Genomic DNA, 15,026 nt, shown 5'->3' with positions numbered 1-15,026 from the left:
CTAAAAACTTACACGGTGGGAATAAACACAAAGTTTGGCAAATAAAAATATTTTACATTTTACCATCACTGACAACTTCAAATGCAGTTTCTTCTGTTACTGTTATCACCATTTAATAAATGGGTTTCCATAAAATTTTAAACAGCAGATAGGTCTTATAGTATGCAAACCACAACCACTCAAATATTCCTTACATTTTTATCAAAACAAAAAGTTGTGTAGTGGCAAGAGTGCAACAATATGACCACTCTGAAAAACTTATAGTGTGCATAGTAGTTTAAACTTAACATAGTTTAAAATGTACAGTTTAAATCATACACACAGCAGACTATTGATTCAGTGTTTAAAATTCAAGTGTAAAAATGTGGCTAAGGCCTCTTAACTTCCTGTTAGGGTTCATGATTGACTACAGCTGAGAGCTTCTCTGTGCCCAAATAAAATGAGCTTGTTGGATTGATCAGGACTAGAGGCAATTTTGAGAAAGATAATTGTGGATGCTGTGGATTCCAAGATCAACAATTTAAACAAGGGACCCTGGGGTGATTTATTTTTCATAGTATTGGCTCACCGGTATATTTCATTTCATTTCATTTGTAATTTCATTCTGGAAGTATGGTGAGTATGTCATACCTGTCAAGTCTCCCGTTTTGGCCGGGAAACTACCGTATTTTACTCCTCTTTCCCGCCGTCCTCCCGTATTAGTATTTTCCCGTAAATTTCCCGTATTATGATAAAATTTTAAAAACTTTATTATTGAGGAGACAGGGCACTGACCGCTCTGTGTCTCTAAACCAATCGTGGTACCGGTTCAAGGAGAAAGTCCCGCCTTTCAGGAGAAACAGCCAATCAGTTTGCTGGTTTTGCGGAGCGCAAATGAGGGTCAGTGTGGGGAAGACGCCCCGCCCCCCGCTGTGAGTTCAGGCAGCTAGTCCGAGCAGCTGATGTTAAAACATGGATACGGAGATTTTTCTAAAAGAAAGGTAAGGGTAGGCTAATCATGTAAACTGTGAGGAGATTTTTCTGATAGCTGCTTAAAAATACTCGTCTCCGAATAAAAACACACAGATTAAACCTTTTAAAAATTAAAAAATGTACAGCTTGTGAAATGTGGAGAGGAGCGAAATTAACTGAAATGATCAGAAAGAAGTATTAATTAAAAAGTATTAATTATGTAGACCCCATTAGAACTAATTTTTACTGATGGAATATATCTGGTCCATGTCTTTTTAGTAAAAGCTCATGATACTATTTTTAGGTCACCAACAGTCAATTTGCAGAATTTGTGCAACCTTTGTTCAATTTTAAATCCATCAAATAAATAAAACATATATCATATAAAAGAGTGCATTTATGCCAGAAAAGACATGAAATCTTAACTTTTTTAAATATCTAGAAAAGGGTTATTAATTTGGCTGTATTAAAAGAATGACATATGTAGGAATGTCCACAAAATTTCAGTGTCAACAAAGGTAGGCCTATCAGATTCTGATAATCTAATTGTAGTGTGTAAGTGGTTCACATGTGGTTATCTTAGATTTCTTGTAAACCTGTCTTAAAATGTAAGGGATACTGAACCTTCGTTGGGCTGGTGGGACGGCTTTAATCGGACGTAGGAAAATATCCCTTATTTTTAAATCTAAAACTTGACAGGTATGGAGTATGTAAATTTCTGATGTATTGCTATTGTGGCGGTGGAAAACACAAGTGTGCTACTCACTACATTAATCAGTTCATGCCTTTAGTCTGTTTCGAGACACGCAAGGTGTATTTTTTGTGCCCTCACGATAGCAAAGACACACCCACACACCCTAAATCCAGCTGCGTGATCTGCAATTGACCGGTGCGCTATAGATCAATAAAATAGGGCCCTTGATGTGTTAAGGTTTGGGAATGATAGACGACAATTAAAAATCAGAGTATAATTTCAGTTCCACTGAATGCTAATAATGTTTTTTGCATGAAGGATGTCTAAATTATAGTTTAGTTTCAATAGTTTATTTAGCACTAAATTGGAAAATAAATCTTCCAGGATAAACACAGACCCAGACAGGTGGAACAAGCCCCAGATGTTTAAAATGTTTGGCTCAGACCCATGCCTGAGCTGTTATTTACACTTTCACGCTATATTAATATTTAAATCTGATCTAAATATGTATATAAGTACAATTTTATAGTCAAATGAGACCATTTATACACAATGTCCAGAGATAGGTTTGAACAAATAAAGGTGAGGTATTCAAAATCCAAACAGATCTTTTTGTATACTTACTGTTAAGCATGGTGGGAGTAGCAGCATGCTTTGAGTTGCTGTGAGCGATGTCCAAATGTTTGTGGACACCCTTTCTAATTAATGATTTCAGGTTTTGTAAGTTGCACCTTATACCCACACAGATGTACACTGTACAAGGATTGAGCATTCATCTGAAAGAGCAACAAAATTCACACTGTTTATTAATGTGCATTTTTACCATTAAAAATTAAAAAATATGTCTTTACAATTTCAAATTTTTGAATTATATAAAAAGAAGCAAAATGCAGGACCTACGCAAGTTTGACAAGCCTTTCCATACCAAGAGTTAAAGAATTTCTACCTTTTAAAGGTAAATAACTGCCATGTTCTTCACCCTGAATAAGTGTGATAACATATGAGATAACAGATTAATATATATATATATATATATATATATATATATATATATATATATATATATATATATATATATATACCAATCAAGCATAATATTATGACCATCTCTTTGTTTCTACTCCCATTATCAAATATGAGAGCATTTTATTTATTTTATTTTATTATATTTGGTATATGTTTTTTTATGTTTTTTAAGTCATAAAATGTACACTGTACAACCCAATAAGTTCACTAAACCGATTACCTAAAAATTAATGTAATATAATTTTAAGTACAGTGAACTTAACAAATATATATATATATATATATATATATATATATATATATATATATATATATATATTTTTTTTTTTTTAAATTAAGATTTCACAAAATATACAGTATATTATTTTTTGTTATATAAATTGCTTTGCATAATAATTCTACTTTGAATGTGATGGCCAGGAAACTAAAATGTTTAGATTTGTATTTAGTATTTTTTTTATTTTATTTTTTTTTTTATAAAAAAAGCCTGGGGGAATCCCTTCACACTGATGGTGAGTGTCAGAAACTAGGGACAAACCCATTATTAAAAAAGACTGTGCCAAAAGCCAATGGAAAAAACTGCTAATGGCAACAGACTAAACTCAGTATTTATAAGCTGATTCAACTTAAAAACCTCTGTTTGAATGTAAATGGGCCACAAATGTTCACTTAAAATAATGCAGCAGAGGTAGTTCAGGAGTACTTCTGCATTCTAATGTACAGTGACCTACAGTTAACTCTGCTCTCATGGGAAAAAATGTATCTATACCACCTTTCCTTACAACCCACTGCCCCAAACCTGTGACACGCCAGTGGATCACGACCTACAATATGAAATTCATCAGATGGACTCTGAACACCTTAAAATATTAAAAACTATACAAAATGGGATATTTTCTAATGTTTATTGTTTGATCTTGCTTTGGATAATTATGTAATAAGTATGTTGATTATATGTAGCCTTTTTTATAATTTAAATAAAGTATAAATAAAAGTGTAATGAAAACAGAGTGAAATCTGAGCCATTTTTAAAGTTGTAATTATCATCTTAAAAGGACAATAAAGATACTGCTTATACATACATTTATTATTCCTATAAAGTTTTATTGACACTACTTGTATGTTATCATTGATTTCACTTTCTGATAAAATTCACTCTCTGTTGTTTATTAGTTAATTTCTACAAGTAGTTATTGGTTTGTTTCCCTGTTTGTTTATGTTTTTATATCTCCTCGTTTATTCCTTATTTGTTTGTGTTTATTTGTTATTTAATAAATTTGTCTGTCTTACCCGCTTTCACGTCCGCCTCCCGTCTGCTTCAACGTTACAGTATTAGTCCAGTTTTACATATATACAATATCTTATTGTAGATATCTACAGTTATACTATTAAGTTAAAATTACAAACAGCACATATCCAAAATGCATATTACTTCTCGTCAAATCAATGTACAAAATGTCTTAAATTACCATTTTTACAAGTCTGAATTAATTTATGATCCAGATATTTGGACCTGGAAATCTGGTATGAAAATAAATCTTAATAAAAAAACACTTAATGACAGAAACAAACATTTTTGGGTAACACTTTATGAATAACAGTACTCACAACAGTTATATATAGTGATGGTTGTGTAATCTCTCAACTTATTATTTAATTTTTATTAAATATTATTTAATTGACTGTAGTTAAGACATTATTAAACAGGGCTACTTTTTAATGCTTAAGAATGTTGAAAATGAAAATGAATTGAGACAATAGTTTAATCAAATAATAATTAGTTAAGACATTACTTACTGTCGTAATTACTGTTTATTGTACGCCTTAATGTAAAGTGTTGCCACATTTTGTGTTGTATAAATTAAAAAATCTAAAAGTGTCACATTCCTTAGTAATATTAAATTTAGACAAATAAAATTGTGTTAAAATTGTGTAAAACCAAATCTGCAAACCTCTGAAGCTCAAAATATTATTAGCTTTGCCAACTTATGAAGTTTTGTAATTCTTAAATAAATATACTCCAAAAAAGAAAGGAAAAATCTGAAATAAAATATAAAAATAATTGTAAGAGAAACATTAGAGAGTGTGTTAAGATGAGAATTCATACAGGCTTATCTCTCAGTGACGTACATAACCCTGACTGGGATGGGAAGCACTGTGTACTAAGCAGGGAAAACTGCATCTGCTGTCTAATTATGAAGGACACCTATATTTAAACGTGATAAAACGTGGCTATACATTAACATATTTCATAAGATTTCTCATTCTGTACATTTACAGATAAGTAAATTTTCCAGGAGTCAGCAGCTCCTGATCTATGTATATGTGAGGTGCTTATCGTGTTGGGTACACAGTGAAGGGTATAAAACCCCTCTCTCTCGCTCTGCTACAGTTCATTTCCTCTGGGAATTCTGAGGTAAGAGCTCACACTCTACAGACTGTTCTTTACTGTTTATTTCTGCTTAAATTCTTACACTTTCTGATTCTCTAAGTTATCTATAGTTTTAACTAGACTAGATTCAGTCCAGTAATAATCTACAGTACTGTGTATCATCAGTGCTGAGTGACTGGGTTTGATATCTGTCTGCTGGCTCCTCCTGCAGGTCTGTGGTCGTCATGTTTGTCTGTAAGGTGACTGTGGGTCTTCTGGCCCTGCTGGTGGTCTGCTCTGTCAGAGCTGAGGAGGAGGTGAGACACACTCATGCATGTTCATATGTTATACTGTATTTTCACACACACACTAGCACACTAAACTAAACCATATCTGTTGAATTTTGGATTTAAAAATAATGTAGATTTTCCACCGCTTAATTCAAGATGTCCTATTAGCCCAACCAAGGTTCAGTATCATAGTATCATGATATAGTATGATATAGTATGATATAGTAATTAATATTTTTATATAAACAACGACATTGTATATATTAATATATAGTATTCTTATTTTAATGTTGGCGTTTTCTGCAGTCAGAATGAACTATGTATGATATTATACATAAGTACATAGTATGTACAGTATTGTGCAAATGTTTAAGGCACCTGTGGGAATTTCAGTAAAGAAAAAGCTTCTTATCTGTGAAGTAAGTGTTTATTAGCTCTGTAAAACTTAAAACTTTTCCTTAAAACATCTCCTACACTGAAAAAAATTATGAGTGAAATTTGCTTTTTTTAAATCAATTTAATTTCTGATTAATTAATTAATTAATTAATTAAGTAAGTACGAATTATAATATATTATGTATCATAAATTTTTAGTAATAAATTTAAATTTAAGTAATATTGTATAAATTAAGTAATTGTAATTAGATAATATTGTATGCAAAAAGTCTACTAAAAGAAAGGATTGATCATTTAAGTCTTAAAACCGAGTGGAAGTTACTTAAATTCATCTAAAATATAATACAGAAAATTTACTGGAAAATACTAATATGGGAGGATGGTGGAAAAGAGGGGTGAAATACGATAGTTTCCCTGTCAAAACAGGATACTTGACAGGTATGAACTAAACCCCATGATTTTTCATACAACATCAGCTCAAATTTGAAAAATGCTAAAAAGTGGGAGGGGTAGTTTGGGAGGGGCACTGGGTGATGTATGGGTTTAGAGGCAGGGCAGGAAAAGAGCTGATTGGCTGAGCTGCAGCAACAATTTGCCTCTGATAGATAAAGTGACAATGTGTCTGTAAACCAAATTACACAGACACATCATCCATGCCTATTGAACCCGTGAAGGCGCTGCAGAGGCTGAAATGACAGCAAGAAAGTTAGGAAATGTTTCAATCTTCAAAAGAAACACATTTAGCTATTAATGAAAAAAACATGGTTTCCAGTTTAGTGCCTCTTTAAAGATGCAACAGGTCCCATAATACAAACAGTAACACAGTAGGCATTGTTTTGTGTTCTTTATAAAATTATGTTAATTTTTTTCTCTCTTTTTCCCATTGGGTGATGTGTCACTCTCCCTGTAGCCTGGTAAGTTATGTACTTTCAATTTGAACTTGAATATTAATCACGTGTACACTGATTATTACAATAGAATTATAATCATTATAATGACAATTGATATTAAATGGTAATTGTATGGAAAAAGTGGTTATCTGCATGCATGCAATGAATGTTAGTATTGATGTGTTTGTACTGTAGCTGTTGAGGAGCCTGCTGGTGAGCTGTCTGTAGGAGAACTGCTGGAGAGAGCCAACAGAGACCTCAGTATGTACAAACAAACACAATCATCCAGACATGTAAAAATATGCTATAGAGATAGAACTCAATGATTGTGCAGCATATTACACATAAATCAGTGGCTTGCTGCACTCTTCTTTTTTTTAATGAAAAAGCTTGGTAGGCTCAGGTCATACATTATAAAAGACCCATAACATTATAAAATTTCTTTATATTGTGTATACTTATATTTCCTCTACTCCCCTAGAAAAACCATTACAATAACATTTATAGCAAAACAAAAATAATTGTGTAAAGAAAACTAATATGAGGTAATTAAATTAAATACAATTAAAAATGGCAGGAACCTGCTCATACATTTTATTCCTAATTTAATTGTCAGGTTATCATGTTTATTTGATCTGTGGTGCACAAACATTTGCATATGACTGCACAGAAAATAGACAATAACAAAAAAATAGACAATAACAAATATTGAAAGCTCATTCAAAATGTGAACACATTTTTATTTTTATTTTTAAAATTGTTACAGTGTAATGTCAAATATACAGCTCTGGTAAAAACTAAGGGACCACTTCAGTTTATGAATCAGTTTATCTGATTTTGCTATTTATAGGTTTATGTTTGAGTAAAATGAACATTGTTGTTTTATTCTATAAACTACAGACAACATTTCTCCCAAATTCCAAATAGAAATATTGTCATTTAGAGCATTTATTTTCAGAAAATAAAAAATGGTTGAAATAACAAAAAAGATGCAGAGCTTTCAGACAAATAATGCAAAGAAAACAAGTTTATATTCATAAAGTTTAGTTCAGTTTAGAGTTCTAAAATCAATATTTGGTGGAATAACCCTGGTTTTAAATCACAGTTTTCTTTTCATGCATCTTGGCATGTTCTCCTCCACCAGTCTTACTCACTGCTTTTGGATAACTTTGTGCCACTCCTGATGCAAAAATTCAAGCAGTTCAGTTTGGTTTGATGGTCATCCATCTTCCTCTTGATTATATTCCAGAGGTTTTCATATTTTATTGAAATTTATTTTTAAGTTGTCTCCTATTTTTCAGAGCTGTATATTGCAATGTTTTTTACAGTATTTATATAAGAAATGTTTAAACAGATCTAAAATCTCTCTGTTTTACCCGTTAGCTCGTGACTTTGATGAGCCTGAGCTGATTGGAGACATCGCTGTTGATGATGAGAGGAACGCTGATCCCTGCACCTCCCGCGGCTGCATGTGGCCCAAGTCCAACGATGGCAAAGTCTACGTGCCCTACGTCATCTCCAACCAGTTTGGTACGCCTGCGATATTTAATACAATAATTATTATTGCTATTTTATTGTCCCAATGTATTGTATATCAGTCATTACACATTTGTAGTCTAAGGGCATTTTCATACCTGTAGCAACTGTGCTCTGGTTCAGAGCAACAAATAAAATACTGTATTTCCCACTATAAGGTGCACCAGAACATAAGGCACACTATTAATAAATGTATATTTTCTGGTCTATTTTCATACATAAGGCGCACTGGATTACAAAGCACATTATGCGACACTAATAAAGAACAGTAAAGCGCTTCTGTTTATTAAAGTAATCTTAGATTTCCAGATTACAGGAGATTACAGGCTGAGTGCAGCAGCATTAGCATTAGCATTAGCAGCTGCGGTTAGCGCTAGTGAATGCCGCACGACTACACTGAGGAACCCTGAGTGTTCCACTAAGCCAGGGTAATATTAGCTAGCGTTTCGTCCCACGTAGCTTGTTTTAACATGACAAACAGTCAGACTACAGTCTGATATACTCACCTCAGAATGACAAAAAAGCTAGCATTTAGCATAATTAGTGGCTGATGCGAATACTGCTGCAGCCTCGGTGCTTCAGAACTAAACTAAAACTCCTGTATACCACTGTACTTCAGTGGAGTGGTTTTATTGCTCCTTGCAACCTCGTTAAAATGGTAAAATACATACATAAGGACGAATCAGATTATAAGGTGCTCTGATGATTTTTGAGAGAATTAAAGAATTTTAAGTGTGCCTTATAGTGCAAAAAATATGGTAATCGGATGTGCTTGAGCAGAAAAAACACAAAACTATGCAGGAATTCAACCCTCCAGTATTACAGGTTTCCACCCCTGGTTAAAGGTGGTTTTGTGTTCACAAGAGCAAGTGTGATTAGATAATAATAAGGTAATACGTAGTATCTAACAAAACATCCAACCTCTACATTTTCAGCCTCCCGTGAGGTGCAGGTGATCCAGCGTGGTCTGGACTCCTTCTCCTCTTTCTCCTGCATCCGCTTCAAGCGCCGCACCAACGAGAGAGACTACCTCAGCATCGAGTCCCGCAATGGGTAAGCAAAATTACCCATCATTCTGAGCTAAATGATTATATTTGTTTAAGAGAACAAACAAAATGTCTGTGTAAAGTGTATGGTGTGTTTTTAATCAGCAGAACTGTTTACAGCTTTTTATGACTGATCTCAAATCAGAAAACATAAGTGAAACTAACTTTAATGAGTTTAAGGAAGAACTTTCATTCTTAAAAACTATTGGTGAATAAAGCCTTATGAACCTGCCCATTTTATCAACAATGTTAAACTCTCCAGAAGACTCTGATGCAATGTTGGGCAACATTTGCCGATTACTTGCAAAAAAACCTCTTAAATCTAATGAGTAATGGAATTGAACAACTTTTCTTTGGCAAAATAGGCCAACCAACAATCAGACCATCTCTGATAAAACATATTCAAGCTGACAAAGCTGGTAAATTTCTTTAGCTCATTTGAGTATCTGGCGAATGTTCAACTATCTGGCTAAAAAAAGCTGCATGACCAAACTGACCAAGCTGGTGAACCACCATGATCATCTTGGCCAAGCTTGTTGAATAGCAAAAATAAATTTGGCTCAAGTTATTCAACAAACATCATTAATTTAACCAAGTTGATAATGGTTGACAATGTATCTATTTGGTTTACAAATCTGATCGACCAGCATACACATGGCTGGACTATGTTACTATGTTAATCAATCTAGACAATTAGGGATTATATTTTCTGTAGTAACTCATAACATGATCATTATGTATCATCAGATATTAAGGAAAATTGCTGAGTTTAAGCACTGGCAGCTCTTGTCAGCAGAGCTTCAGCCAGTGTTTATTCTTTTTTTTAAATATGTGGTACATCACGGTAATCTTTTTACAGGTAGGTTTTGTCCTTTAAATCTGCCCACCGCCATTCTTCTAGTCCCATTTCCACACTCAGGTTTGCCAGGTATAGACAATAGCACACAAACAGTGTGCTGCAGTCATGGTAAAGGGCAAATTGGCTATTTTTCTGCTGAACAGGTAATCACTGAGCTTCAGTAAGGTTTGCTAACCATAGCTGGGCAATTGTCCACCATCACTAGCATAGCAGAGACAGAAAACTCTATCCATGTGCTTGCATTTATTACCGATTGTTCCTTTAAATGTTCAGTAGTAGCTAATGCTTTAATCTAAACGGAACAGCAGAATTAGGTTTAGACACATTCTAAATATTTATTTTATCTGATGACCTGTCTACCTCTTTGTTTATCTGGCAGATGTTACTCCTACGTTGGACGTCGTGGAAATGCCCAGACTGTGTCTCTGGCCCGCAATGGCTGCATCTACCACAAAACTGTCCAGCACGAGCTGCTCCACGCTTTGGGCTTCAACCACGAGCAGACCCGCAGTGACCGCGACAACCACATCCGCGTGGCCTGGGAGAACATTGTTGACAGTAAAGTCCCAATATTTTGCACACAGAATATACAGAGATTATTATTGTTAACTTATATCTTATACTAATTAATTATACCTAAATGAGACAGTGTGGTTTTATCCCAGGATGAGTCTGCAATGTCTTTTTTTAGAGTGTAATTAGCTGGTGCTCCCTCACTAACAGTAATCCTTTTCAAACTGACCTCAAATTGATTTTAATGTTAACATTTTCACAGTGTTATTAAGCCTGGTAATAGACATGCCCATACTTGCATGCTGATTTGAGTTGTTATTGTTACCCTGAATTTACATCAGACACGGCACATCAGTGTCATGTTAGCACAGCATGAGTAAAACACAAACAGTCATGCCTCCATTCCACACTATTTACAATGAAGCGGATCTACTCTAAGAGAAAATACCAGTTGAATTCTCTTTTACCTAAACAGCAGATCCATGTGCTGCAATGAAATAAAAAACATCTCAAATAGCAAAAATCATCCAGACAAAATATCATGCAATGAACTGGCTCTTAGTTGAAAGTGCAAGTATAATATACACATCCTTTTGCACACTCATTCACTTGTTACATACTCACTTGTTATATGCATATATATATATACAGTCTATAGTATGGAATGTATTATTGGTAACAACTGAAGTATTTCCTGTCAAATTTACAAATAAATAGCTTCATAAACAGGACCAATGTATATAGGCAAATTTTGATTCATGAAAAATTAAATTACACAGGTTTCTGGTCTGCAAATTAGACACCAAAATCTTTATTGAATTTTCAAGCTATTCAGTAAGATCAAGTCAGCTCTAACTGGGCATTTGATTCACTGTCTCTTTTAAGCCATGAAGCACAACTTCAACAAGATCGCCACTCTGAACCAGGGAACTCCCTACGACTACAACTCTGTCATGCAGTACCACAAGTGAGTAACCACATTACAGCAATGTGCTTCTAAAAATAAAGAAATGTATATATATATATATATATATATATATATATATATATATATATATATATATATATATATATATATACAAACCACTTAAAAATGATCTTTTATTGATTTTTACCAAATTGAAAACCTCTGACATATAATAATCAAGAGGAAAAGCTGAACTGCTTGAAAGTTTGCACCAGGAGTGGCACAAATATGAACTTGTTGTCTTTGCATTTTTTGAGGTCTGAAAGCTCTGGATTTTTTTTTTGTTATTTCAGACATTTCTGCAAATGTTCTGCAAATAAATGCTCTAAATGACAATATTTTTATTTGGAATTTTGGAGAAATGTTGTCCGTAGTTTATAGAATAAAACAGCAATGTTCATTTTACTCAAACATATACCTATAAATAGCAAAATCAGACAGACTGATTCAAAAACTAAAGTGGTCTCTTAATTTTTTCCAGAGCTGTAAATACAGTATATCATTACTGTCCAATGAAAAACATTTTTCTCCAAAACAGCAAAAAAAAAACTTTTCAGGAGAGACATAAAACCTTCTTAACTTTAATGGAAGTTAATCTAAAAATAGTTAATTTCAAGAAATTTTGGAAAATTTCTATTGGTCCATTTATCCAGAAATGAGTGTAAGAGAAAGTTTGTTTGTTCAAAATAGAGACACTTTTACATTACACTGTAGTACATTGCATTACATTTGGCAGATGCTTTTATCCAAAGCAACTTATAAATAATTACGTACATTTACCAGTAGAGGACATAGAATTTCAAGGTGAAAACATTGTTAGACAGAGCCTAAAGGAGGCCAAGGTAAAAAGTGGGATAGAGGAGTGAAGGAGGGGAAGAAGGAAATGAGGTTAGAAGTAGTTAGTTTGTTGTTAGAAGTGTTAGGATAGTAAGTTCTCTTTAAAGAGCTCTGTCTTCAAGAGTTTCTTAAAAGATACAGAGGGATGCTCCTAATCTGGTAGTAATATGTAGCTTGTTCTACCTTTGGGGAACTAATTAGGAGAAAAGTCTGTATTGCTTTGTGCTTGTTTTTCATTGGTTTTGTAGTAGTACTGTATGGATTTTTAAACATTATTGGTCTGCATGTAAAGATTGGTAGCAGACACTGGTTTGCTGCATTCATTTTACTCAGATTCTATGCATATGGTAGTGTGTAAAAGAATTATTCAAACAATCACAGCATGCTGCCTTGCTTTACAATAATGCAATATACCGCGATATATTGAATTGTAGAGTCTAAACATGTGTGAAATTTAATACTGAGAACTTGCAAGGCTGATTTTCCTTGTATTGTTTATTTTAGGACTGCTTTCTCCAAGAATGGTAAGCCTACCATGATCCCCATCCCCAACGCCAACGTGGCTTTCGGACAGGCAACTCAGATGAGCCAGAATGACATCACCAGACTCAAGAAACTCTACAAATGCTGTAAGTATTTGGCATCACATTATGTGGTTCATTCATTTCAACAAGACTTTGTAATGTGTTACTTGTTGTATGAAATGAGGCTCTAATTAGTAGTATAATAGCTGTTTCATTTAAAAATATATGAAATGTTTTTCTCTTTCTCCTTTTACAGAGACCTTTCACAGAGACTGTTCTGCAGAAGGCTTGTATTTAAAGTTGCCTGCGATCAGAGCCCTCAAAGGAAAATAGGAATATAGAATAATAAAATATTAACTGCATGTCCTGTGTGCTGTCATTCTTATTGTAGAACGCTGTCAAAACGGCTGTGTCAGTTTTTATTAACAGAACAATGGGAACGAATGTGATTCAGTTTTCAGGGAACACTTTATTTCGAGGGTTTATTATAGATCTGAATGTCTATTAAATGCAGCTTAACCTTAAATTGAATGTAAATATTCTCTATAGACCCTCCAATCCCTACACATAATAATGACATTAAGCCTAAACTCTAACATGAATCAAACCTAAAACCTAACCCAAACCTTAACCTAAACTTTAATTCTAACCTTAAAACCTTCAAATACCTTCTCTTTTATAATGTGTTTTCTTCATTTTCATGACTATTTACGTTGTAGATTCTCACTGAAGCATCAAAACTATGAATGAACTCATGTGGAGTTTTATGTACTTGACAAAAAAAGGTAAAATAACTAAAAACATGTTTTATATTTTAGTTTCTTCAAAATAGCCGCCCTTTGCTCTAATTACTGCTTTGCACACTATTGGCATCATTCTCTCAATGAGCTTCAAGAGGTGGTCACCTGAAATGGTTTTCCAACAGTCTTGAAGGAAGGAGTTCCCAGAGGTGTTTATTAGCACTTGTTGCCCCTTTGCCTTCTTCACTCTGTGCTCCAGCTCACCCCAAACCATCTGGATTGGGTTCAGGTTCGGTGACTGTGGAGGACAGCTCATTTTTTGTAAAGAACATAAAACTCCATATGAGTTCATTTATAGTTTTGATGCTTTCAGTGAGAATCTACAATGTAAATAGTCATAAAGAAAACGCATTGAATGAGAAGGTGTGTCCAAACTTTTGGCCTGTACTATATATAATATACGAGTTTCACATTTTGAACTGAATGACTGAAATAAATAACATTTTAATGATATTTTATTTTTTGTAGATCCACTAGTACTGTATAAGGCATCTATAAATGACCATCCAAAAAAGTGTTCATTACATTTAATTACATTTTATATTCAGATCAAATATATTTACCAACACAAAGTTAAGCTTATTATTACAATGATGGATTACTAAAACCCATATTAAAGTGTCATATTTGTTGTTGCTGCTGACTGGGTCCTTCTTAGCCTTTCAGTGAGCTGGCTAGCACAGTAAAGTCATTCATTAAATAAAGAGGATTTCTGCTGTTCATGAAATCTACATTCATGTTGACTTAATCCCTCATCCCACAAAGGGGTCATCAAACAAACCTCTCCTGAGCTAATACGGTTATGTGGAGGCTCTTTAAATGGCAAAGGGAATTTCCCCGAGGGGTAAGAGCAAGGGCAAATTGACAAGGGCATGTTAAAAATGCTATTAAAATGGATGAGGGTGGAAATCTAGGTGTTGTTCTTGAGAACTGCTATTCCGTCTGCTGGTCTACACACAAAACCTGTTAAAGACCAGGGGCACCAATTTATAAAGTATTGCATACTTTTGGTAATGTAATTGTTCAGGTGCACACAAAATCATTATAATTGATTTGGTGTGAAATGGTGCATTGAAAGAAATTGTTTCAGATTTATTTCCAGTTAGGGATCAGGTTCAAGTGCAGTTATTTTAGGACCTTACCATCGCCACTGCAGGAAGTAGTACAACATAGATTTTAAAGAAGAACTCAGTTGGGCTCTGAGTGGTCCAGCGGGCTTAGCGCCTCCTCTATGATCAGGAGATCGCTAATTCGAATCCTGTTCATGTAGCCTGCCATCGGCTACCGGAGCCCTGAGAGAGCACAATTGGCCCTGCTCTCTCTAAG

General features: G+C 34.0%; 1 protein-coding gene across 1 annotated transcript; it reads left to right on the top strand.

Annotated features, from left to right (window-relative positions):
- Positions 1–5,014: 5,014 nt before the first annotated feature.
- On the top strand, positions 5,015–13,262 carry LOC103028219 (high choriolytic enzyme 2). Its single transcript, XM_022668200.2, has 10 exons — positions 5,015–5,087; positions 5,275–5,359; positions 6,639–6,642; positions 6,814–6,879; positions 8,002–8,148; positions 9,090–9,207; positions 10,439–10,617; positions 11,458–11,539; positions 12,881–13,005; positions 13,157–13,262. Coding segments are annotated over exons 2-10 (795 nt in total). The 5' UTR covers positions 5,015–5,087; positions 5,275–5,287; the 3' UTR covers positions 13,159–13,262.
- The last annotated feature ends 1,764 nt before the right edge of the window (positions 13,263–15,026 follow it).

This window comes from Astyanax mexicanus, chromosome 23 (assembly GCF_023375975.1).
Source record: "Astyanax mexicanus isolate ESR-SI-001 chromosome 23, AstMex3_surface, whole genome shotgun sequence".
In the NCBI taxonomy this organism is placed as follows: Eukaryota; Metazoa; Chordata; class Actinopteri; order Characiformes; family Acestrorhamphidae; genus Astyanax; species Astyanax mexicanus.
Note: the sequence above shows the minus strand (reverse complement) of the source record. Positions and strands in the feature narration are given on the sequence as shown.